This window comes from Saccoglossus kowalevskii, chromosome 10, assembly GCF_978046115.1.
Source record: "Saccoglossus kowalevskii chromosome 10, keSacKowa6.1, whole genome shotgun sequence".
Lineage (NCBI taxonomy): Eukaryota > Metazoa > Hemichordata > Enteropneusta > Harrimaniidae > Saccoglossus > Saccoglossus kowalevskii.
This window is the reverse complement of record NC_140650.1, coordinates 13,435,587-13,459,545: the sequence shown is the minus strand read 5'-3', so window position 1 is coordinate 13,459,545 and position 23,959 is coordinate 13,435,587. Positions and strand designations below refer to the sequence as shown.

The following is a 23,959-nucleotide window of genomic DNA, read 5'->3' as shown; positions in this document are numbered from 1 at the left end:
ACATGAACTATGTCTTCGATTTTTTTGATGATGTGTTTAGATTTCCTTAAATTTATTTATCAATGTACTAAAATTTTATATATTTTTTTTAGTTTCTAATTGTGGCTCGTGGTGCCGGTTTCTTCCTTTCCGGTAAAGTTTGTACTTCGCTTTGCTGACTATACTACATCAACCATATTAACTATACAGGCACTGTATTGGTACGCTTGCGCAGTTTGCTGGGTGGTGACCTTTCACTTCTTTGTTTGGGGTCAGATTACTGACTACATTCGCGAGGGACTGCACGGTCTTGATCGTCTCACTGTTCTCGATTGTTAGTGTTTCCGTTATTCTGGTTACTAAAACAAAATGAGTAGAATACCTACGACGCCGCAAGGTGACGACTACATCAAAAGGCATGGATTGGACGGTCTTTTTAACGTGAGTATAATACCCACGTTGCAGATTCACTCGCCATTGCTCCGTGTTTAGCAGCTAATTTTAGTGGCTATTTCGGTTGACCAAGTTATCCATAATCTACGATAGTTTAAAGAAGTTAGACTTATATGTGCTTTTCTATCCATTTCTTAACTTAATATACCGATTTAGAAACGGTTTATCGGACGAGTATTGTGCGTACCTGTGCTGCTATTTAACGATATTTAGCAGATACGACTAGCTAGACAGCTATAAATGGCGCTATTTCAACAAAAGACTGCTGCTGCTGTGATGACGTCGTAAACATCGCAAGTGGTGGGATACGACAGGGTGCGTGCACCATGTGGCGGTTTCAGTATTTACCGGTAAATGGGGCCTAGTTGGAAATTCGCTTAAAAACTTAGTTAGTCGATACAAACAAATATTACTACAAAGTTCTCCACTCTCTGAATTTTGTTCGATTTAGTAAATAATACAAAATATAGCTTTATATCAATTAATATTTAAATTTACTGTCGACACAACAAACCTATTCGGAGTATTCCAGTCATTTTTTTTAAATAAAACTTGTACAAATTTCAATAACTCTTGAATCCAACCTACCAATCATTGAGTGCAGTGTATAATGATGTCATTCAAAAATGTTCCAATGTTATTTTGTCAGCCAATAGAACCCTCTCACTTCATTTTTTTGTAAATCAAGTAAATTTGATCTATTTTTTCTGGACTGGAGTTTTAGAATATTTACCCAGTTGGCCAATGGGTAAAAAAAAATTTCTTTTCAATGAATAATTTAATATCAATATTCTTTTGTATATTTTTTTGTAATTCTCACACACCGTCTTGTATCCGGAAATATGTAGAAAAAAAATGACAAATTTTGTGAGTACTATCAATTTCAGTACTAGACATTGACGGTATATTCCACCATATTTATTTGAAATACAGCCATCTAAAACATACTATACTAGACCATACTTGTATGAAAATATATGGGTTGTTTAGTAAAATAACTCTTTTGATGAGATACCTTTACAGAGACTCATCTATCTTGACAGCTTTGCAGACACTTATTTTCTGGTCTCCGCAAAAATAATTAAAAAATATTCCTATGGATATTTTATATTCTTTCTATCAGTGTAACCATGAAGGTGGAAATAATGAGTGAATAATTACGGAAATTAATTCACAATTGTTGTCACTTTATTTTTTGCATAGTGTACTTTATATCAGTACTTACTTGATGACATAATAAAGCTGTTCATATAGGTGATCGTTTGTTGTCTGTCCGTTCGTCATCTCATCTGTCTGTCAATAATTACATGCTACCTGCTCAATTACTTTGATACTTGGTATGTAGGTACCTTGGATGATTTGTTCATTTTGTGACAATAGTTTAGCAAATACTTTTGTCATCTTTGATAAAAAGTGATATTTTTGTCTTCATCTTTAAAACAGGTCATCCAGTTGCTTTATTTTTGTCGTCTAAGGTTTGTTCAGATTGTTTGTGAGATGTGAATTGCTAACAGCAGAGCTATCTCATTCGAGGGGCTGTTTATAAGTAACCCTATGTCCTAATTAAGACACTGAATTCATTTATACATGTATTTACTAATTCAGGACATGAATGTACCGGTAGTATAATTTTTTTTTTTTTCTACTAAAAATGTTGGATTGTAGCATGATTACTGATTATTAGGATTCCTATTTCGATGACTTACATTTGTTCTTCATGCTTTTATGCTTGGTGTATTTATGATTCTGTAGGACTTGATGAATCGTTTACTGCAAGACAGACCAATGGAACCCATTTCATATCTTATTAAAACACTCACTGATATCACAGAAAAATGCAAAAATCCTATGCCTGTTGTGGTAAGTGACCATTTTTTTTGCTCTAGAATGAGAAATATTCTCTGCAGATTTGATGTTGCATGGATATCCAATACAATGTACATGTAGGTCTTAACACTGGATTATAGAAGAAGACAATACATTGTAATAACATAGGGTCAAGCAGCTATCCAATCAAAGACGTGAATTAACACATCAGGTCACTCATAGCATTTCAACATGGTGCTGACAGTGGTACTGAAGTCATTTAAGCTGTTGAAACACAAGAATCATGAAATTACCATGGAAAAATATAGCCCAAGCTGGATTGTAAAAATTAAATTATATAAAAAAGAAACTGTATATGTGATCATAAAATCCAAGTTTAAATCCAGTTTATTTAAAATGTTGTCTGAATATCATATTGCGATAACTTTTTTTTTTTGGTGCTTTTAGTTTTATTTCCTGTTTACCTGTATATCGGTCATAAATAGTGTGTGTGAAATGAGAGCATGCCATGTTCTAAGAGATGCGTTTAGTTATTGTACGGTATCTGGTAATAGCCCTTTGTGGCCACTTAGTGGGTATGGAACCCTGTTTAAAGAATTTTTGAGAATTCATTCAACATAATTAGATTCACAATTATTTAATTTACCGACTGTATCTTGTGTTTTATCAATTTAATAAATGATTATAATACAGGTATTTTATTTCAATCCTGTTCTATAAAAAGTTTAGTAAAAATCAGCAAATATAATATTAGCTTTACCTGTAGTACACTTTGGCCTCTTTGCTAAACTGCTGATTTAGCTTTTATGCTCTTCACTGTGAGCATAATGCTAGATTATTTGCAGTCTCTGGTTCATACATGTATTTTTCTGGTATTTTCAAAAATGACATGGTTAACAAGCATTGATTAATTTTTGAATAATTAATCTTGTTTATCAAAAATATTGCTTTATTTGTTAGTGTTAAAAAAATTTGTAATATATTAAGTCAAGTGTTTGCAGCAACTTTCTATCAATAATTATTATGTAGAATTTTAATTAGTATGATACATTGTGGCAAAATTGTGGTGATTAATTCATTCATGGTGATTCTACCTGGTGCTAATTTCCTGAAATCGTTACCAGTACTATAAATTGTTTAAACTTTGCTACTAGAAATTGTGTGATTCACTGTCTGTGTAAAGTTACCCAGTAATGTTTTGTGGTAAAACTCAAAAATACACAAAAAAATTGCAGGTCCTTTGTGGTTTTAGTTTAAGTCCTCTCAACCCATCTATGACAAAAATAGGAACTAAGTTTTGTCATACATGTGTGTGGAAGTATACAATTAAATGGTTTATGTGATTAGGTCTTTGCCGATTTGGACGTATTGATATTGATGTATTCTGTCATAGTTGCTTTCAACAAAACTTTTCTTGTCAAGTAATCGTCTCAAATCAATTCCAGTATTGTTATTGCTTTATCAAATAATTGTAGAACAATTTTTATTTCTTGATGATTACAGTTTACTTCTACTGTAGTGGGTTCCCATATGTTCCTAGTATGCTCTGATTTCAGCTATAGCGCCCTCTACATGTACATGTATCTGTTGCTGATGGCAAAATAACATGAATATTACAGACTTTTCATTATTTGTACATAATATTTGTTTATTTAGAGGATACCGTAAATTAAGCACAGAGAGATACAGTGAGAGTATAAACGGACGTGTAAAAGTTGATGCAACCATGTACTGTCTCATTTATTATAATGAATCTTCCTATACATCTGATCAACGTATGAAGCCCAGAACTGGGCATGTCATAAAAATTGGTGGAGCTTGCTATAAACTTTGTTTTGAAACATGCCTGCCATTTTGGAAACATTGCATTATTTTTCTGTTTTTTTTTTTTTTACGATTACAGTGATTAACCTTTTCACCACCAGACTTTCTCACCCAAGTTCATTGGCCCTTTTTTTCTAAAATTCTTCACTATTTCTGGAAATGAATCCTAATTTTGGAGCTAACAGACAAAATTTGAGTCAATTTTTAGTTTTTACTCACATTTTAGTCTAAAGTGCAGACGATAAATGGGACTGTTTTGTGAATTTGTGCTGAAAAGAGGGAACTGGTGGTGAAAAGGTTAATGTATATTATCTACAGGAAAAACTGTTTAAGTAACACACAGTAATTTCTCTCATTGATTTGCCCTTCCAACGTGAAGTAAATTGCTTTTCTATGTAAAGCCTAATACACCAAATATTTTATTTAAAAATTCCTGAACATGTTAACGCAATATTTATGCATCTTAGTACTGCTGCATCGTGTATGAAAATGTGTCTTTGTTGTACATCGTTGATGTAATTTCCATTTAATCTATGGATCAATCAATCAATGTCATCGTAATTATACATACATCGACAGTTGAATGCATGTAATTTTTGCATTAAAAACCATGGATTCAAACGATCACTTCATGTTTCAACTTGCTTGCTTTTATTTTGAGACAAAACCAATGCAGACTTAACATTAAAAATTAAATTTCAGTAAAGGTGCATAATTGTGGTGTGTCAGGTGGTGCTTTAAAACCCATTTTTGAATTCACTGTGACTTTATTTGTCATCTCTGGTACATTACAAAATGTATATGATTGCTTTGGATTATTGTGATGGATGTTTTTTTCTTTGCTAAATGTATCGGGACACATGATGTACATCCATGTGTTTTTTACTCCGTAGTCAACTCCACTATAATAAATTACAAACAACTATCCACTGAACTCTTCCCAGTCAATTTGTAAATCATATCTTACCAAAATCTTGTTTTCTAACACTGGCTAAAAAGAGTTTTACAAGTACACTGAATGCATGAAAAATAAACTTGTGAAAAAAAAGTTGTATTATGTGTACATTTTGTGTTATCTTCATATCGTGACTGTTGTGGGGGCTCTGTTGTTTTTTGGCATTGTTAGAATCAATGTTTCCTGTCAGTACCACAAATCTATCTTGGTGTGAGTACATGTATGTTGTTTCTGATTTTACATACCGATACAAGTCCCTTCCCCTTCTATTGAATGAGTACAACAAATATTTTGACTTGGTGTGATCCCAGGGTGTGAGCATGCCGATTCTGATTTTACTGAAATACATACATCACCATGATCTGCATATTCAACTACCTTTGGAACCTGTCTTTTCTACAGCACATGGCGGATTGTGCTACACCCTACAATGGAGATCAGGATTTCACATCAAATGTCAAGACTGAAGGCGTTATTGTTATTGAACCGCAACACAACAACATGGAGGAAATGCCTCGCTCTGCCGTGTCACCTGAAGTCATCCGAAATGTACTGTCTACGTACGCCACGGGTATCGGTGTTCCAATACAGTTCATCTTTTACCCGCTGTTAACTGCAGTGGCTGCAATGATGCGAAGTCATACCCAGTTGCGCCTAGCACCCCTCTGGACGGAGCCGGCAATACTGTGGACAATAGTGACTACGGGTAGGGGGGAGAAGAAGACAGCGGCTATGAAGATTATCGCTGATGCTGTGAAGGAGGTGGAGGAGCATATACGGCAGGAACAGAACAACGTACATGTTGTATACACTGACGGCAATGAGAGCCACCATCCATCGTTACACATGACCAATATGCAATTTACATACAGTAGTTTTCGTAAACAGATGGGTGAAAACTACAACCAATGCTTGCTTCTGCATGATGATATTTCAAGTCTATACGAACAACTGGAACATAAAACAGACTCCCAGCAATGTGATCGTAAAAAACTATACAGTCTGTACGGAGGTGAGCCATGGCTTACAGACGAGAATAAGCGGTCATCGACACCGAATACACATTTCAATTATACAGGTAAGACCAAATCACTATTGTATGCTTTACAACTTTATTTTTTCTGTCAAAACAAATGTCATATGACAAATTTTATTTTCGGCCAAGTTTGAATGAACGGTTTGTATCATACACATTATTTGGCAGTCAGTCTTTCGAAGTTGTCGATTATCAATAAAGAAATCACATCAGTCTCATCAGTAAATACATTTTGTACAATGACTACTGGTACATGTATATATTTTATAAGGCAATGTGCTACCCATCACAGTAGATGTTGCATATTTGATTTTAATGCATGCTTGTATGTGCTTACTCGCTTACAGAGGTATGTTTATGGTCAAAATAAGTTATATTTTGATAATTTAGTTTATTGTATACGCAACTATTTGCATACATTAGATTCTATTGAAGATGCGCTACTATTGAAGCTAATACTGTAACAGGGAATAAAATATGTCTTGCACTCATCATGGATTTTAAGCAGAGCTGGGGTTGAATTTGTTATTGGATCTCAGTTATGACTAACACAGTAAAAGTGTTACACACACAACGTAGATAATTATTAATTATTTTCTTTTTTCAGGATTTCTTCATCCAAACAAAGCCAAAAGTCTTCTCAAAATGGAGAATTCAGAGGGGTTCAGTGACTGCCACGCTGCCATCATATTCCCACAGCCAATCAAATTCTACTTCAACCACTTACAAGTCCAATCGGAGACGTTGATGACCCTGGGTCAAGTCTTGGTCAGTATCTATAATGTACATAACGAAGAGAGAGAATACTATCTCAGTGATGGGGCCAAACAAGGGTTTGCCGATTTCTATGATAGGCTAGAGGATTTGAAAGAACAGGTAAGCAAAGTATTACTATAGCTGTCTTATTATAACTGTATACGCCCATCCCTCGTGTGTGTTGGTGCCCCTCCCTATGTATTATGCTGACATCTCTACCCCAATTCAGTTTGCATTCACCTACAAGCTAGTTTTGTATTACTGGATCTGAAGTTTATATAACACGGCCTTTCTTCACAAAGTCACAGTAATATCAATTACCACTGTCCTATCACCAACATTTTTTTCCTTATCTGCTGGATTCTAAAAAAATCCCTCAAAATGTTATCACTTCTCAAGAGTTCAAATAAGTGTTTCATTTGATTAAATTTTAATCGACAATCTGTTGCTCGTAGCATGTTTGGTCATATCCAGAAAACAACGGCAGATAAAAAAAAAAACAATACTTCACTAACTGAGTGAAAAATTCAATAGCGGAATAGTCAAAAAAGCACAATATCAAAATTTACCATCAGGTAATCCCTTAAACAAACATTGGTATGGCGTATGGATTTCCGTATTTGTCTATATCTAAGCTTTCAGAAGATGTATAGGTTGTTTTACTTTTAGAGAATGTCTGAATCACGGATCAATTTGTTAACATCTTTTACGTTTGTTACTATCTTAAATTGCCACTAACATTTTGGTATTTTACAAGGAGAGAAATTCTCAAAAATCTTCTCTGTTACAATATTTCACGAGTTTCCAAGTCTTGGTGTCTTTAATGTTGTTTGCATTACCCCCCCTCCCCAAGATAGCACAGGAAATAAGATTATCGCCACTGCCAAAATAGCCATTTTAAATACAAATAGTGAACCCCAATATTGAAGTATATTATTGTGAAATATATGCATACCAAATTAAATACAAATGTGACATCAAGATCAGTCTATCATAACAATGTTTGATGTGGTGTCAATCGTAACTGTGAGAAATACTGTATTGTACTGTACACCTCCTCAAATAATATACGCTGCTTTCGAGCAGTTTATTTATTCCTCGCTATGTAAACATTGAATTTTAAAACAACTTTTTTCAGCTATGATCAAAGATATTGTCGTTTGCAGCTCAAGTATACGATGAACATTTATTTTTGTCAGACAAATCACAAAAATTTTGTTGTGTTTGAACGTTTCATTGGGATCTTTAAGTGAATTTGAGATGAATTCAAATTTTGCATTACTGAGCGTGTTACTGAGCACATGTGCAATGCATTATGGGAAAAATACTTATTTAAAACAATGGGGAAAATATCACTCTAGAAATGCAACAAGGTTAAGATTCATATCAATCCTCGGGGGCGGAGCTACGTCACAGACGTTCTATGTTGCTAAGACGCGCACCACTGTACCACGTATTTCTATGGGCTTTGTGCACGCTGCTGTGGAACGCCGATGGAGCTGGTGAAAACTCAAGAAAACAACACAAACTCAACTTTGAAGTAATCCTGAACAACCAAATTCATATATGTTACACACGTAGGGCTAATCTTGTTACACTGTTCAGGGAACTTTCAACAACCATTGCAAAGTACCGTTTTCTGCAAGTTTTTGGTCTTTGTTTTCACCGCGAGGGTTGCCAGGCAGTCGAAAATGCCCGGATGTCCGCCCCCGAGGATAACAGTATATAATTTTTTTATCTCAAAATTTTGAAACATAAAGAAAATGAAACCATGCAAATATTTTTTGTGGTATGAATGGAGTATGGAGAAAATAACTATTCTATTCGTCTCAAACTTCTTTTAGACAGCGAGTCACAGTGATTTTGTATCAGTAAACATTCATTCATTCATACATTCTCAGTAACTTTGAACCTAATTGATAATGTCAAATAATTGAACAATTTTTTCACAGTATTCTAATCATTTTCATATAACCATGACAACATGCACGTAGTTTTCTTTAAAAAACCTCATGGAATTGTATTTATTTTATTTTTTCCAGACGATCGGCAATGAAGAGTGTCAGTGTGTGCTCACGAAAGCACAAGGTCAGTTGGCCAGAGTTGCAATGGTCATTCACTGCCTTTACACATCCATAGAATCTCTCAGTATTGGCCTTGTGACATGCGATATCCCACTGCAGATCCCTGTACACACTATGCAGTATGCAGTACACATCATGGAGCATTGTCTGCATGAAAAGTTTTCGGTCATGCCACAATGCGAGCTGCTGGCATCACATTTCGAAGTGCCGATGGTGACAGAGACGACAGTGCATTACAAAGAACCATCGCCACCAGCACCTTCGCCTCCCGATGTTGATATGAGACTATCGAACATCAGTGACGATCCATACAACTACACTGATGTCATCAAGCGGTACCCGTACAATGTCAAGAGTTTGTTGGAATATGGTCGGGATGATTTAGCGCCATCATTTGTAGCCCAGCGCAAGCTCATGCCCTCAGTCAAGAAACCCTTATTACCTACTCCTCCGGGGAAAACTCACAACAGATATCCAACAGAAGCGGCTCGTCATTACTTACATAGGCTTTCAAATCTTGGCCTCGGAACCATTGACATGCCCGAGCCTGACAGGAGGCCTACACTATTCACATTCCGCAAAAGGAAATATGAAGACTTGAGTCCACGTGCAAAACGCATCCTAACTGAGTTGAAAGTTACTGAGGAAAGTTATAAAAGGCAACGTGTATGCGAAGAAGTGCGGCGTCCAAATGTGAACATTTGTACCTAACTGTCATCATCTACCGGTATTTCTCATTGTGTATTAGTCATAGTAGAAATGATTTGTAGTCATTTCCGAAGACATGATGTCAACCAGCTGATCGTCCAAACACTGCATCATATTGTATTCTCCTTAATTATTTAAAATGTATATAATTATTTGATAGCAAGGGAAACTCTATTTTAGTTACATAAGAACTAGCACTGTGTGTATACCAAACTTTCTTTTTATGGTATATTGTAGGTACAATGTCAGTCAAACATAGAAAATACTGATTCAACACCTCGCCTGCCGTTTCCTGTTGATTTTAATATTTCCGCGGTGGCTTTTAGCAGGCAATGTGATACTTGAGTATACATTACTTGAGTATACATGTAGGTCTATGGTACACATAAGAGATTTTCTATTTTGGTAAATAGTAATTTTGGTACCGGTAGTAGTGTTTGTAAGTCCCTGTTTGGACACAGTCCGAAAACAAGGACTTGTGAATTGACCTCTGTGCATTCGTCCGTCTGGACCTACTGGGTATATCTTGGACATGCCTGGACCGATTATATACAAACTTCACACATGCATCATACATAATAGTATACATATGCACATCAATTTGTTTCATGATCTGATTCAATATGGTCGAATGGCAGCCTTTTATGTACTGAAAAATCATCATAATTTATTTATAATTTATAATAATCTTCATTTCTCGGCTGTTAACAGATGCATTTTGTTCAAACTTGGTACATACATTGAACATTATGGGACCTTAATGCATTTTGTTTGTCTGATCAAATTCAAAGTGGCCAACTGGCGACCATTTTGTTTTAATGAATGTGGTTCTCATGCCATGACATGCTTTGACTATTTATGTTCAGATTTTAAATATTCATTCTATATCATCTCATTGATGTACATATATATTGGTTTGAATATTCGATTTAAAATAGCCGAATGGTGGCCATTTTTGTGCTAAAAATCATCAAAAATCATGCATTTTGGGAATTCCGGGTATTCCGGAACTGAATCGTGATCATTTATGGATGGATTTTGTTCAATCTTGATACATACATTAGACATTATGGGTCTCTGATGCACATTATTTTGTTTTTCGGATCGGATTCAAAATGGCCGACCGGTGATAATTTTGTTTTAATTAACGCTGTTCAAGAGCAATTTCTCTCAATATGGAAAAATACTTGTACTATATTGATATAAACAAAAATATATAACTTAGATTTGATAACTGACATGGACTTTTCTATGTAGGGCTTGTTTTTTTTGTGTAACTGCCATTGTAATTTTACTCTAGGCTGAACTATTATGGGTTCTGTGCAAGCGTGCATTGGTCAATACCATTATCTCAAATGTTATGGACAAATTTGGGAGTCATAAAATATGTATCTTTTGATTTTTCAGAAAAGTTATATACTGTAAAATCTGTATTAGAAACTGTGGCTTCTATTAAAATGGTAGAATGCAACAGAGGGGATGCAGCTTCTATTAGAGCATCTACACATATGAGAATCAATGACTTTTTTGGTCTCAATTGTTCAAAAAGAATGGGTGCGACTTATGTTATGGACGTGGCTTCTAATACAGATTTTACGGTATATTCTGATTTTTAGAATTCAAATCTATACTAAAATGGTTTCATGTTCTGAGAACTATATACTGTTAGTTATAATAATTCAATCAAATTAATTTAAACTCATAAAAGTTAGATGAATTTTGAAATTAGGTGAATTCAAAACAGTTGTCAAATGAATAATGGCTGCCAGTTGTAAAAAAAATAATGTATTTTGACTCCAAGAAAAAGAAGCTTTGTTTTCATTTACTAATCACGAAACAAAATGTTGTATGACAAAATGGTTAGACAACAGTTGTCGCAGTATTCATAGTTTTCAACGTATCGCTGTTTGTTGTTTTTTCAGCCAAATGAGGGCAAAATACTATGAGGGTATTACGAGGATACAGCAAAATATGCACGTAGAGAGTCGGTTATTGTATCGACTGATTCGTAGCAGAGGTTGATGCGTTACCATACTGCTTATTGCCGTCACACACTTTGACAAAAGATTGACAAAACCATATGTTTTGAGGTCATAGTTCACAACTTTTTGTGATAATAAAAAGTACCATCAGCAGGGTTATATTCAGAAAATAAAAGGTGCCTGTCTTTAAACTTTATCAAATTAAAATATAGCAGTCCCTAGTCTATAAACACAGACTTAAAATTTTGTTGATTATTTATGGATGTTTTGTAATTTACTGGTACCGGTAATTTTTATTTAAAATTGTATTGGTTTGTAGAACCTGTCAAATAAAACAGATGACAGATGGTTGGCTAAAAGCCTGATTTACAACTATGAGTTATCGCCATTACCGGTACTGCATTATTACCTGGTATGTGTGAATGTACCGTATGTATGTACTGCATACAAGTAGAGTAGAATGTGCCATTCTTTTCATGTCGACCTGAAATATTTTGTTTTTTCCTCTATTCCCATCTCAAAAAAAAAAGAGAACTAACAATTTTAAAACTGTTTACAATATTCATTGTACAATGTAAATGTCGCTTTGTTTTCTCTCATTTTTTTTTTCTGTCACTGTTACACTCATTCAATGTATAAGGAGTTATCATTTTTTTATTGTATTACAAATTCTTTTTATGTAAAGAATTTTTACCTCAAACATTCTTCTGTTTTCTTCTTTCCCTATGGGAATAAAAAATTGTGTTTAATAAAAGGTATTTTTTTTTTTAACAAACACATGTTGGGAGCCTTTTAATTTTCCCTTGTGTGTCTGCTGTCTGTTTGTCATGTTCCCTGATATCACAGAATTTTAATGTTCAATGAATGTGGTACATTTGCAGACTGGATTACTTTTTGGCGCATATTCAAGCTTATTTTCCCCATTCAAACAAAGTTCAAAACAAGGAATAAAATTCAGTTTCTGTCTGTCTGTCTTAGGTCATATTTCAGAACTATCTGGAGTGAATCTGTTCATTCATTCCCTGTGCCTATGGTAATATGCATAAAATTTAATTCTAAGCAATCTGTCATACATATAGTCGGTTAATGGATATTGACATTGATGATGGTTGCTAGGGGTGAGTCCCTATAGTAGCAACCATAAGCACACCCTCGGCAAACGTTTAAAGCATGATTTATCCTTATAACTCCACTGTTACCTGAAAATTGTTTCACTCTACATGGGGGATGACCTCATTATGCACTAATGTGATTCAAAGCAAACTGTCATTCATGTAGTTGTACATGTACTGTAAAATGAATATTGACAGATATAGGCTATCAGGGACATCGTTCCATTGATGACACATAAGCTCCAAGGGACATCGTTCCTTTGATGACACATAAGCTCCCAGGGACAATGTTCCTTTGATGACACATAGGCTCCCATGGACATCGTTCCTTTGATGACACATAAGCTCCCAGGGACAATGTTCCTTTGATGACACATAGGCTCCCATGGACATCGTTCCTTTGATGACACATAAGCTCCCAGGGACAATGTTCCTTTGATGACGCATAGGCTCCCAGGGACATTGTTCCTTTGATGACACATAGGCTCCCATGGACATCGTTCCTTTGATGACACATAGGCTCCAAGGGACATCGTTCCTTTAATGTCACATAGGCTCCCAGGAACATCGTTCCTTTGATGACACATAGGCTCCCAGGGACATCGTTCCTTTGATGACACATAGGGTCTCAGGGACGTCGTTACTTTGATGACACATAGGCTCCCAGGGACATCGTTCCTTTGATTACACATAGGCTCCCAGGGACATTGTTCCTTGGATGTCACATAGGCTCCCAGGGACATCGTTCCTTTGATGACACATAAGTTCCAAGGGACATCGTTCCTTTGATGACACATAGACTCCCAGGGACATTGTTCCTTGGATGTCACATAGGCTCATAGGGACACCGTTCCTTTGATGTCACATAGGCTCCCAGGAACATCGTTACTTTGATGACACATAGACTCCCAGGTACATCGTTCCATCGATGACATATAAGCTCCAAGGGACATCATTCCTTTGATGTCACATAGGGTCCCATGGACATCGTTCCTTTGATGTCACATAGGCTCCCATGGACATCGTTCCTTTGATGTCACATAGGCTCCCGGGACATCGTTCCTTTGATGACACATAAGATCCAAGGGACATCGTTCCTTTGATGACACATAAGATCCAAGGGACATCGTTCCTTTGATGTCACATAGTGTCCCATGGACATTGTTCCTTTGATGACACATAGGTTCCCATGGACATCGTTCCTTTGATGACACATAGGCTCCCAGGGACATTGTTCCTTTGATGTCACATAGGGTCCCATGGACATCGTTCCTTTGATGTCACATAGGCTCCCGGGACATCGTTCCTTTGATGACACATAAGATCCAAGGGACATCGTTCCTTTGATGACACATAAGATCCAAGGGACATCGTTCCTTTGATGTCACATAGTGTCCCATGGACATTGTTCCTTTGATGACACATAGGTTCCCATGGACATCGTTCCTTTGATGACACATAGGCTCCCAGGGACATCGTTCCTTTGATTACACATAGGCTCCCATGGACATCGTTCCTTTGATGTCACATAGACTCCCAGGGACATCGTTCCTTTGATGTCACATAGACTCCCAGGGACATCGTTCCTTTGATGACACATAAGCTCCCAGGGACATCGTTCCTTTGATGTCACATAGACTCCCAGGGACATCGTTCCTTTGATGACACACAGCCTCCCAGGGACATTCTTCCTTTGATGACACATAGACTCCCAGGGACATCGTTCCTTTGATGACACATAAGCTCCCAGGGACATCGTTTCTTTGATGTCACATAGACTCCCAGGGACATTGTTCCTTTGATGTCACATAGACTCCCAGGGACATCGTTCCTTTGATGTCACATAGACTCCCAGGGACATCGTTCCTTTGATGTCACATAGGCTCCCAGGAACATCGTTACTTTGATGACACATAGACTCCCAGGGACATCGTTCCATCAATGCTCAAATATAATTTAAATTATTTCTACAAACCAATCACCAACAAATTTTCAAACTTTAATCTACTCAGTATGTACAATGTACATGTCACATGCTAAATTTCATTTGTTATTAATATTAATTATAGCGCAAAACATTGGTGATGTGTACCTTACCAAAATTCATTACACAAGGTGTATATTTTTTGTCAACTTCTGAATAAATTTGTACATTTTATGTATAATTTTTTGTATACAAGAAGTACCTTATGTATTTGTATTTATCTATACTCCGGTACTTACATTTAGAATGACTATAGTATATTCATTTACATCCTACCGGTATAATGTATCTGTTTGACATATACGGTATCTCAGTCAACGATTTGCAACAAACTGATTGTGGTGATAACTGATTTATTTCATTGTATTTTGCTCAACTGAAAATGCCAAAACTAGATATATAATGGGAAATAAAATTTTAATTTAGTTAAATTGATCAAGAAAAAGTTCATGAAAATTGGTACAGTCTTCTCATAATGACTGAATTCTTTCAGTAAACTGTGGTAAAAATATAATTTTATTGCTATCCAAAAATATAGTTTAGTATTCCTGTAATTAATCTATTGAAAATGTTTTTATACTCTCTTATGAATTTAATTGAATATTAAATTCCATATTTTTGTACAGTTTATGTATACATATATTGTAATATTGGGCATAGTTAAATTTATTCAGATTCTAAGTCCAATTTTTGTACATTCTATGTATACATAAATAGTACTAATATTTGTCAAGATGTCAAGTCAATAATTTGTACAATTAATGTGTACATAAATTATACTTCATTCTGACATGATTCTAACATACCCGGTAAACTGTTTTGGTTACTCTTTGATTCTTACCAGTAGTAATGATATTGTACATTTTATGTATATGTAAATTATACAATATTTAGGCGTTGAATCCTATGCAAAAAATCTGTACATTTCTAGTATACAATATACATTAATGAATTTGTATAAAGTGTGTATACAAATAATGTACTGCTGTTTTCTTGTATGTATGAATTTTGTATACATACAATGTACACAATTTAAAAAAGATATACTTTTTGTACAGAATATGTATACAATTATTATACTATTGGGGCGTACAATTTGGTGATGTGTTATACTTTTTATTTGTGATATTGGTGAGTATATGTGAGTATATATCACTGATGCTACAACAACAAATTTTGACCACTTTCAGTTTTGCTTTAAACTAATATGGCCACCAAACCATGTTATCAATCACAATTTTGAATGTCAGGTGCAGCGTTTCATAGTATTCCATTCAGTGTTATATTCAGTGATTCTCTCATACAAGAGAAAAAAAAACAGAATAATCAGAGCACTAACAAAAGACCTCTGATAATAGCATCAAATTTTAGTTTGCTTTCAGAAATTTGACTTTCACTGTATTTGCACTTTTTTTTTTTATTTCATCATTGTGTAATTCAAGTTCAGACAAGCTCAGGATTACTAATATTGCGTTGTAATTCATGACAACGAGATGAACTTGCTCATACATTCAAGTTGTGGAGCATATGGCTTGAAGTCAATCAGTTGAACATCATCAGCACAACTGGTACATCACAGACTGAGGTTGGAGACATACACAAATTCTTGGAATCATATTTATATTGTATCTATTTCAAACTGTGTTATTGATTACGTGCCAGATTGTAAACAATGGCGACCTTGGAAGCGGAGCACAAGTTTTTGGGAGAGCTTCGATGGAAAGCCGAAAACAACAAATCAACCTATAATCCCCTTATAACTGGAGAGAAATATACAAAGTTGATACAAAGCATGAAATCAGCCACTCTACGGGAATCAAAAACAATGCATGATAGATATATATTAAGAAAGTATGATGTCATTCAACTTGGTGGGGTTGAAAGGCTTGTCAAGAGACAGTCCACTGGAGATGCAAAAAAGAAAATCTATTTACCAATTGAAGACATGTATCAAGTTATCATGGCAAGTCATATTGATGAAGGACATGGAGGAATTGATAAGGTCAGTAAGGAGCTACTGAAGAAGTTTGCAAATATTAGCAGAGAAACAATCGCCTTGTGTCTGATGCACTGTAACAAATGTGCTGGAGAAAAAACGCAGTCTAAAAATTTGACTAAATCGAAGGATGAACTTCTAAGTAATATACAACCATCTCCGAAGTCGTACCAAATTGATTTGGTAGATATGGAAGTTTCCCCTGATGCTGATTACAAGTACATTCTCTGTTGCCAGAATCTATTCAATAATGTATGCACTTTGTACCCGCTGAAAACCAAGACCCCAAGCGAAGTGGCTTTCAATTTACTGCCATTATTCAAACAGCAGCGTTATTGTTCTATACTGAGCGGGAAGGGGAATGTCTTTGTTACTAGTGTTGTTGCGGAACTGACAAAACAGAGGCATGACCTTGTAATTACATCCCATGCTCATGTTCAAGATCTAGATAATATTACTGTCGGTATTAAAGATGTTGTCTTTGCTTGGATGGTGAAAAACAAAACAACTCGCTGGTCAGAATGCCTAAGCCTGATACAAAAGAAAAGGAATCAACCAAGATCCCAGTTGCTGTGTCCCATTAGTGGTTTGAAAAATACCATTGCTCATCTGATGAATTCTGAAAAGTGCCAATCACTGAACATACCAAGAAATAACCCAGGTGCACATCTACTAGATCCGAGAATGAACCAAACACATCACTTGGTTTCTAGCGTGTCTACAAATGATTGTTATGAAAACTCAAGAAAGGCCCAATCGCAGCATATGATTACCAGTGTGTCTACAATAGATTGTTATGAAAATGTAAATACACATCTGGTAGATTCAAGACAGGACCAATCGCAGCTCTTGGTTTCCAAGATGCCTACACTAGATGGTTATGAAAATGCAAGTGTCAATCTGATAAACCCAGGAAGTGACCAATCACAGCACCTTGTGTCCAGTATGTCTGCAACTGATCATTATGTAAACACAGGTGTACATCTGATAAACCCAAAAAGTGACCAATCACAGAATTTTGTTTCCAGCATGTCGGCAAGTGATTGTTATGAAAATTCAAGTGTAGATCTGGTAAACCCAAGAAGTGACCAACCACAGCACCTTGTGTCCAGTATGTCTGCAACTGATCATTATGTAAACACAGGTGTACATCTGATAAACCCAAAAAGTGACCAATCACAGAATTTTGTTTCCAGCATGTCGGCAAGTGATTGTTATGAAAATTCAAGTGTAGATCTGGTAAACCCAAGAAGTGACCAACCACAGCACCTTGTGTCAAGCATATCTGCAACTGATTGTTATGAAAACACAAGTGTACATCTGATAAACCCAAAAAGTGACCAATCACAGAACTTTGTTTCCAGCATGTCGGCAAGTGATTGTTATGAAAATTCAAATGTACATCTGGTAAACCCAAGAAGTGACCAACCACAGCACCTTGTGTCAAGCATGTCTGCAACTGATTGTTATGAAAACACAAGTGTACATCTGGTAAACCCAAAAATTTACCAATCACAGAACTTTGTTTCCAGCATGTCGGCAAGTGATTGTTACGAAAATTCAAGTGTACATCTGGTAAACCCAAAAAGTAACCAATCACAGAACTTTGTTAACCAATCACATCAGTCTTCTTTGGACAGTGCTAAAAATGTCATTACCCATTTGCTGGAACCCAGAAACAACCAATCACAGTCTTTGACTTCCAGAAACCTGAATGTAACTTGCATGGATCAAGAAAATCATATTTTAGATGCAACACACACTGACTTGGGAAGAAGTTATCAGTTCAATTGCAGTTTATCTGAAAGAAATGATCCAAGTATACGAGTACCTCCCAGTTTATTGATGGTATGCATTACATCTTACTTTGCTGTATCTTTTCAGCCTAGTTCAGCTTGCAATAGAAAAAGATAGAAGTTTTTTTAGTACTTTAAATATACTTGTATTTGCATTCATACATGTATGTTCCAAGATACCCTACCTTGTATTCTTTTTGTGTAGGATCGTTTATTGGTATTTTAAAGAGGTAAAGTTCTAGAAGTGGTAGTCTGTGTGCTTTTCACCTTTTCATCTCGTAAGACCCTCTCTCCACAAGGGTCAAGAAATGCTGCTTAAAGGCCCAATTCAGTTGCCCTGGGCTAGTGTTTATTGGATTTGTGGCTATGCTAATGAGTCCTGTTAATCAGTTACATAGCTTATGTTTATAGAAATTCGTAGTTTATTTACAAGTTGATAGCACTAATACCCATAAGCAACAAAGTATACCGGTATATTGGGCCAGTTAGACTTGCTTCCATAGAACACAGACCTGAGCTGCATAGACTATCGACAATGATAAGCTAATATGAAACGTGTTACAAAGTGATGTGACATTGATCATTTCTTTGAATTACGTTTATTTCAACAATAGCGTTCATCTGAAATGCAGAATGGCATATCATATTCATTTGCCACTCTCATATTGTTGAACTATGATTCCACGGCGATGACCAGGATGCACGTATGTTTAGGATGCCGTCAAACTCGCTATGGTCAACAATAAAAAAATAGTCACTGCAAGGCGTTCACACTTTCACTCGCATAAATGCTGTTACTGATACGTGGCAATAGTAAAGATAATAAATTTGAGACGATGCATCACTGCGTACGAAGACCTGATGACCGACCACAGTTACTTGAAACACAAAATAAAACTGATAGATTCTGATACATTTCCTAATGTGCACGAGGCCGGTTAGACAAGGAAAGTCGGAACTTGTATTATCTAAAATAAATATTTTTAGTCATTTGTTCTCATACTGTTAGCGTGACTGTAAAGGCTAGATTCAGTAATCACGTTAAAATATTTAATTTTAGAGAAAACAAAAATTGTCACGATTCAGCTATGAGCTGGCGCATGGGCACGCAGTTACTGCATGGATTTGCCATTTTCTTAAACAACTGTAAAAAAAAGCCATGAAGAAGCCAGTAAATTAATTCGTACTGAGTCACATGTAACATTATTAGTGCGTCATCGGAAACTCTGAAGATCGTCTGGTCCGAGTGTCATTCCTGTTCTATTTACCATAATATGCTGCGCTACTTCCAGAATACGCATTCATATCATTAAAACAACTTGGGGTAATTCTGGCTCGTACTCTCTGTGGCAACTTTTTAAATTTGCGAACACGATTTTCATTGTCTTCGTTGAATCCGCTATGTGATAATGAGAAAAGCATTAGGAACTGTGTAAATGTTTTTGGAGATTGGACTCCAACCTAGGTGACATTGATTGACAGCAGTTAATTATTCAAGCTTAGTAGCATGTCTCTTTCCAGTTTGTGTTTTTGACATTTATCTGACAAAATCTGAACTCACACACTATTTATTTTCATATATATAATCACTGCCGTGATATTCATAGACACATACACCCACTTTGGCACGCCATAATTGACCTGTAAGTTTGAGAAAACACGTCTTTACCGGAGAATAACTTTCTAGGAAATGCACATGTAATCCCCATTGTTTAGAAGCATATTTATAGTATACCTGGGTCTTTAAATGGAGAATGTTTTTCTACATGTGCAATTGGTTGATCATGCTGCCAATCTGAATATGCTAATTTTTCAAACAATGGATGACAGTTTTAGATTTTCCCCACACATCAGCTGAGAAATGCCACGTCACATTCATACATGTGTGTATTCCGAATACCAGTGTCAGCATTGTTCATATTCATTTAATATTATGTCTAATATTTTATTTATAATCATTAATTTTACTTTTTAATGTTATATATATTCTCTATATCTATTCACTAATTCTTTTGTCCTGTTCAAAAATGTGACTTTCTGCGAGTGAACGATACACCTGATAAAATATTTTGAAAAGTTTTTTATCAATATGTTCTTTTGCTTGAAATTTTGCATTAGTAAAATAATAATTTGTTATTCTGTATTTGTGATGCAAACTCAGTTAAAATTATGACTTTTTCTGAAACAATTGCTTATAGTTGCACACTGATCACTTGTATCATAAAAAGACATAAAGTACAAAACTATTGAAGTGACAACATATATAAACAATGAAAACAGCGAGTGTAATCACACATTGTTGAGGTAATTCTGTGCAATTTTTAGTTTTGTTCAGGATAATTGTATTCATGTTCTTTCTCTGATTGTACTCATCATGCGTATTTGTAAAATGTAAATGTAAGTAACAATGATTATTAAATAGGATTTCAAAACAAGTTCAAGTTTGCAAGCTGTAGCTTGAGTTGGCCTTGAATATTAAGTTGATTGATGGTTTTACACTGCACAAATAAATGAAATAATTGACAGGTTCACTAAATGCTAAAGACAAATTATAATGAGTGAGTTTATAGCAAGTTTGTGCATGTATTTTTTTTTTTTTTTTTGCTTTTTTTTTTTAAATTCATTGCTCTATTCATTGACCTGTTTTATTCGTTTTTTGTTCACAGCAAGATGTCTTTAGTATGCAAGAGGGAACTAGTGGGTCCACAAAGGAGTATGATACAGGGTGAGTGTTATTATCAAGAAAATAATATAAATCACTTTAGTTAGTTTCCTGTCAAATGAATGGGATTTGTGTGCATCTCTGATAACTGGGACTTATGGGTTGACTCCTGTGAATCTGTTTGTGCATCTCTGATAACTAACTAAACTCACTAACTCGGACTTATAGGTTGACTTCCGAGGGTCCATCTGTCTGTTTGTTTGTGCATCTCTGATAACTGGGACTTATGGGTTGACTTCCGAGGGTCCATCTGTCTGTTTGTTTGTGCATCTCTGATAACTAACTAACTAACTCACTAACTAGGACTTATGGGTTGACTTCCGAGGGTCCATCTGTCTGTCTGTTTGTGCATCTCTGATAACTGAGACTTATTGGTTGACTTTCGTGGGTCCATCTGTCTGTTTGTTTGTGCATCTCTGATAACTGGGACTTATGGGTTGACTTTCGTGGGTCCATCTGTCTGTTTGTTTGTGCATCTCTGATAACTGGGACTTATGGGTTGACTTCTGTGGATCTGTCTGTTTGTGCATCTCTGATAACTGGAACTTATGGGTTGACTTTCGTGGGTCCATCTGTCTGTTTGTGCATCTATGTTAACTGGGACTTATGGGTTGACTTGTGTGAATCTGTCTGTGCATTTCTGATAAACTGGGACTTATAGGTTGACTTGTGTGAATCTGTCTGTGCATTTCTGATAAACTGGGACTTATGGGTTGACCTCCATGGATCTGTCTGTTTGTGCATTTCTGTTAACTAGGACTTATGGGTTGACCTCCATAGATCTGTCTGTTTGCATTTCGTGGCTCAAGAAATATATTTATGACTTGAAATTTCAATCGTCAATTTAGTAAGAGGGCGCCATTCAAGAGTATCAGGACCCTGTTCCCCAGTTTAGAAAAACCCCTGATGATAAAATAAACTTGAACTTTACATATATTTCATAGCAAACAAAAACAAATATTTTTTGTATTAATTCATGACTAAATAATAAGTGACATTTAGAATCTTAGAAAAGTAAATTATTATTAGTGTGTATGTATATGGTAGTGAATATTTTTATTCTTCCAGTGTCTCTGTGACGCCACCAGTGTTCGAAATTAACTGAAAATCATAAAAGGCCCGAATGACCTATGTCAAATTAAAACTGTAGGTTCTTCTAGCTAACTGTAGGCCCTGATATTTAACAAACAAAGACTAAACAGATAATACAAGCTTGCAATTGCAAAACCTTTATTTACTAATTAATCAGATATATTATCTGCAGGCTCAAAGAGGTCATCATCATTTCTTTCATCGTCACTAAACTCATCAAAATCTTCAGAAAAAACACGATCACTGGCCGACTCTGAATCTGACATGTAGCTGACCGTAGGATCCTCGACAAGGCCGGCAATACATCACCTTGTTGTTGTTATCAAAAAGTAACCAGTCTTTGAACTCCGCCTGCCAGCTAACTTGGAATGTTCGTATTCTTGCTGTTTGTCACACCTTTCTTGTGTAGTTTCCACGCGTTTAGCAGCAGGCTCCTGGCAGTTTAAATATCGCCACATACTTCGATGTAGACGTAACTCTGCAACTGTTGATACCAGCGTGTTCGATTCTGAACATAAAATGTAAGCGCGAATTCTATTGGTTTGAATCGGAGGCTTGATCGGCCTACAACCAATCAGAACGTTTGTTACAGTTCCCACGTTCGCCGCATTTCGCGATCATTCGGCGAGCTTGAATTATGACTCGTATGCCCAGGTCGATGAGTGATGCCATTTGTTGTTCAAACGTGCAAGAAAACGCAATTTTGAAACAATTCTGGAGTTACTATCGATATTTATTATATATTTGGTCTTACAATCATACTAAATAATGCAACGTTTTTTTTAAATTTATGGTCGGTCACAAGGACTGATGGTTTTTGACAGCTCTAGGCCCTTTAAACCCACTGTCGGCGTGAGGCCGACGGACCGACGTTAATTTCGAACACTAGACGCCACTCACCACAAATTCAACAGTATTTGTTTCTATTAATTAAAGGCTAAATTAAAGTTGAACTATTGGTCCAAAAAAAAAATATTAGGTTGATGAAATTTTGAAGAACTAAAAACAGCACATGCTGTGATTGTTCAAAAATTTTAGAGTAGGTATGTTTCCACGGTATTTGATGAATTTGGTTCATGATGTTTTTAAGTCACTGGCTCATGTCAAACCAAAGTTACAATTACTGTAAAACATGTCTTTTTCGCGAGCACGTCTTTTTAGCGAATTTAGCGAGAGAACTGATTCGCTAATTCAAGATGTCGCTAATGACTTTATTATAAATTCAAAATGGCCAAGGCTTGGGGATTTGTATACAGTTATCCGTAATACATAAAAATCTGGGGTGCTTCCTAATTACACTTGACAGTTTTTCTTTGTTTTTATGGAAGTGATAACTGCCCATTTGTTTTGGAACACGACAGAAAAATATAGTGAAAACAGGAAATCAACAATGACAAGAGAGATTCGCTGAATCAACATTTTGCTATTACATTTGTACGTCAGTTTACCATAATTCGCTAAAATTGCATGTCACTTTTTCAACATGTTTTACAACTATGTATCATGATTCATTTTCATAATTTAGTCAACATATCTTGTTCTAGGTCTGGTATATCCTCAAGATCAGCATCCCACCAGTCTGTTGCCATGCCAGCCAATTACTCTTTCACAAATGATGTAGGAACTAAAAGAATGAGAACTGAAACTGAGTGA

The 23,959-nt window shown here is 35.7% G+C and overlaps 1 protein-coding gene across 1 annotated transcript; it reads left to right on the top strand.

Annotated features, from left to right (window-relative positions):
- The first annotated feature begins 240 nt into the window (after positions 1-240).
- On the top strand, positions 241-23,959 carry LOC102801783 (uncharacterized). The gene is made up of 4 exons (XM_006816366.3): positions 241-420; positions 2,185-2,292; positions 21,159-21,217; positions 23,851-23,959. The coding sequence occupies exons 1-4, from the start codon at positions 349-351 to the stop codon at positions 23,957-23,959; spliced, it is 348 nt and encodes a 115-aa protein (XP_006816429.2). The 5' UTR covers positions 241-348.

Excerpts from the sequence above, each read along its gene's own strand:
- LOC102801783 (XM_006816366.3), top strand. The coding sequence starts at position 349 with ATGAGTAGAATACCTACGACGCCGCAAGGTGACGACTACATCAAAAGG. Across the intron at positions 2,293-21,158 it reads AAAATCCTATGCCTGTTGTG|CAAGATGTCTTTAGTATGCA; the intron begins GTAAGTGACCAT and ends TTTTGTTCACAG. Across the intron at positions 21,218-23,850 it reads ACAAAGGAGTATGATACAGG|GTCTGGTATATCCTCAAGAT; the intron begins GTGAGTGTTATT and ends ATCTTGTTCTAG.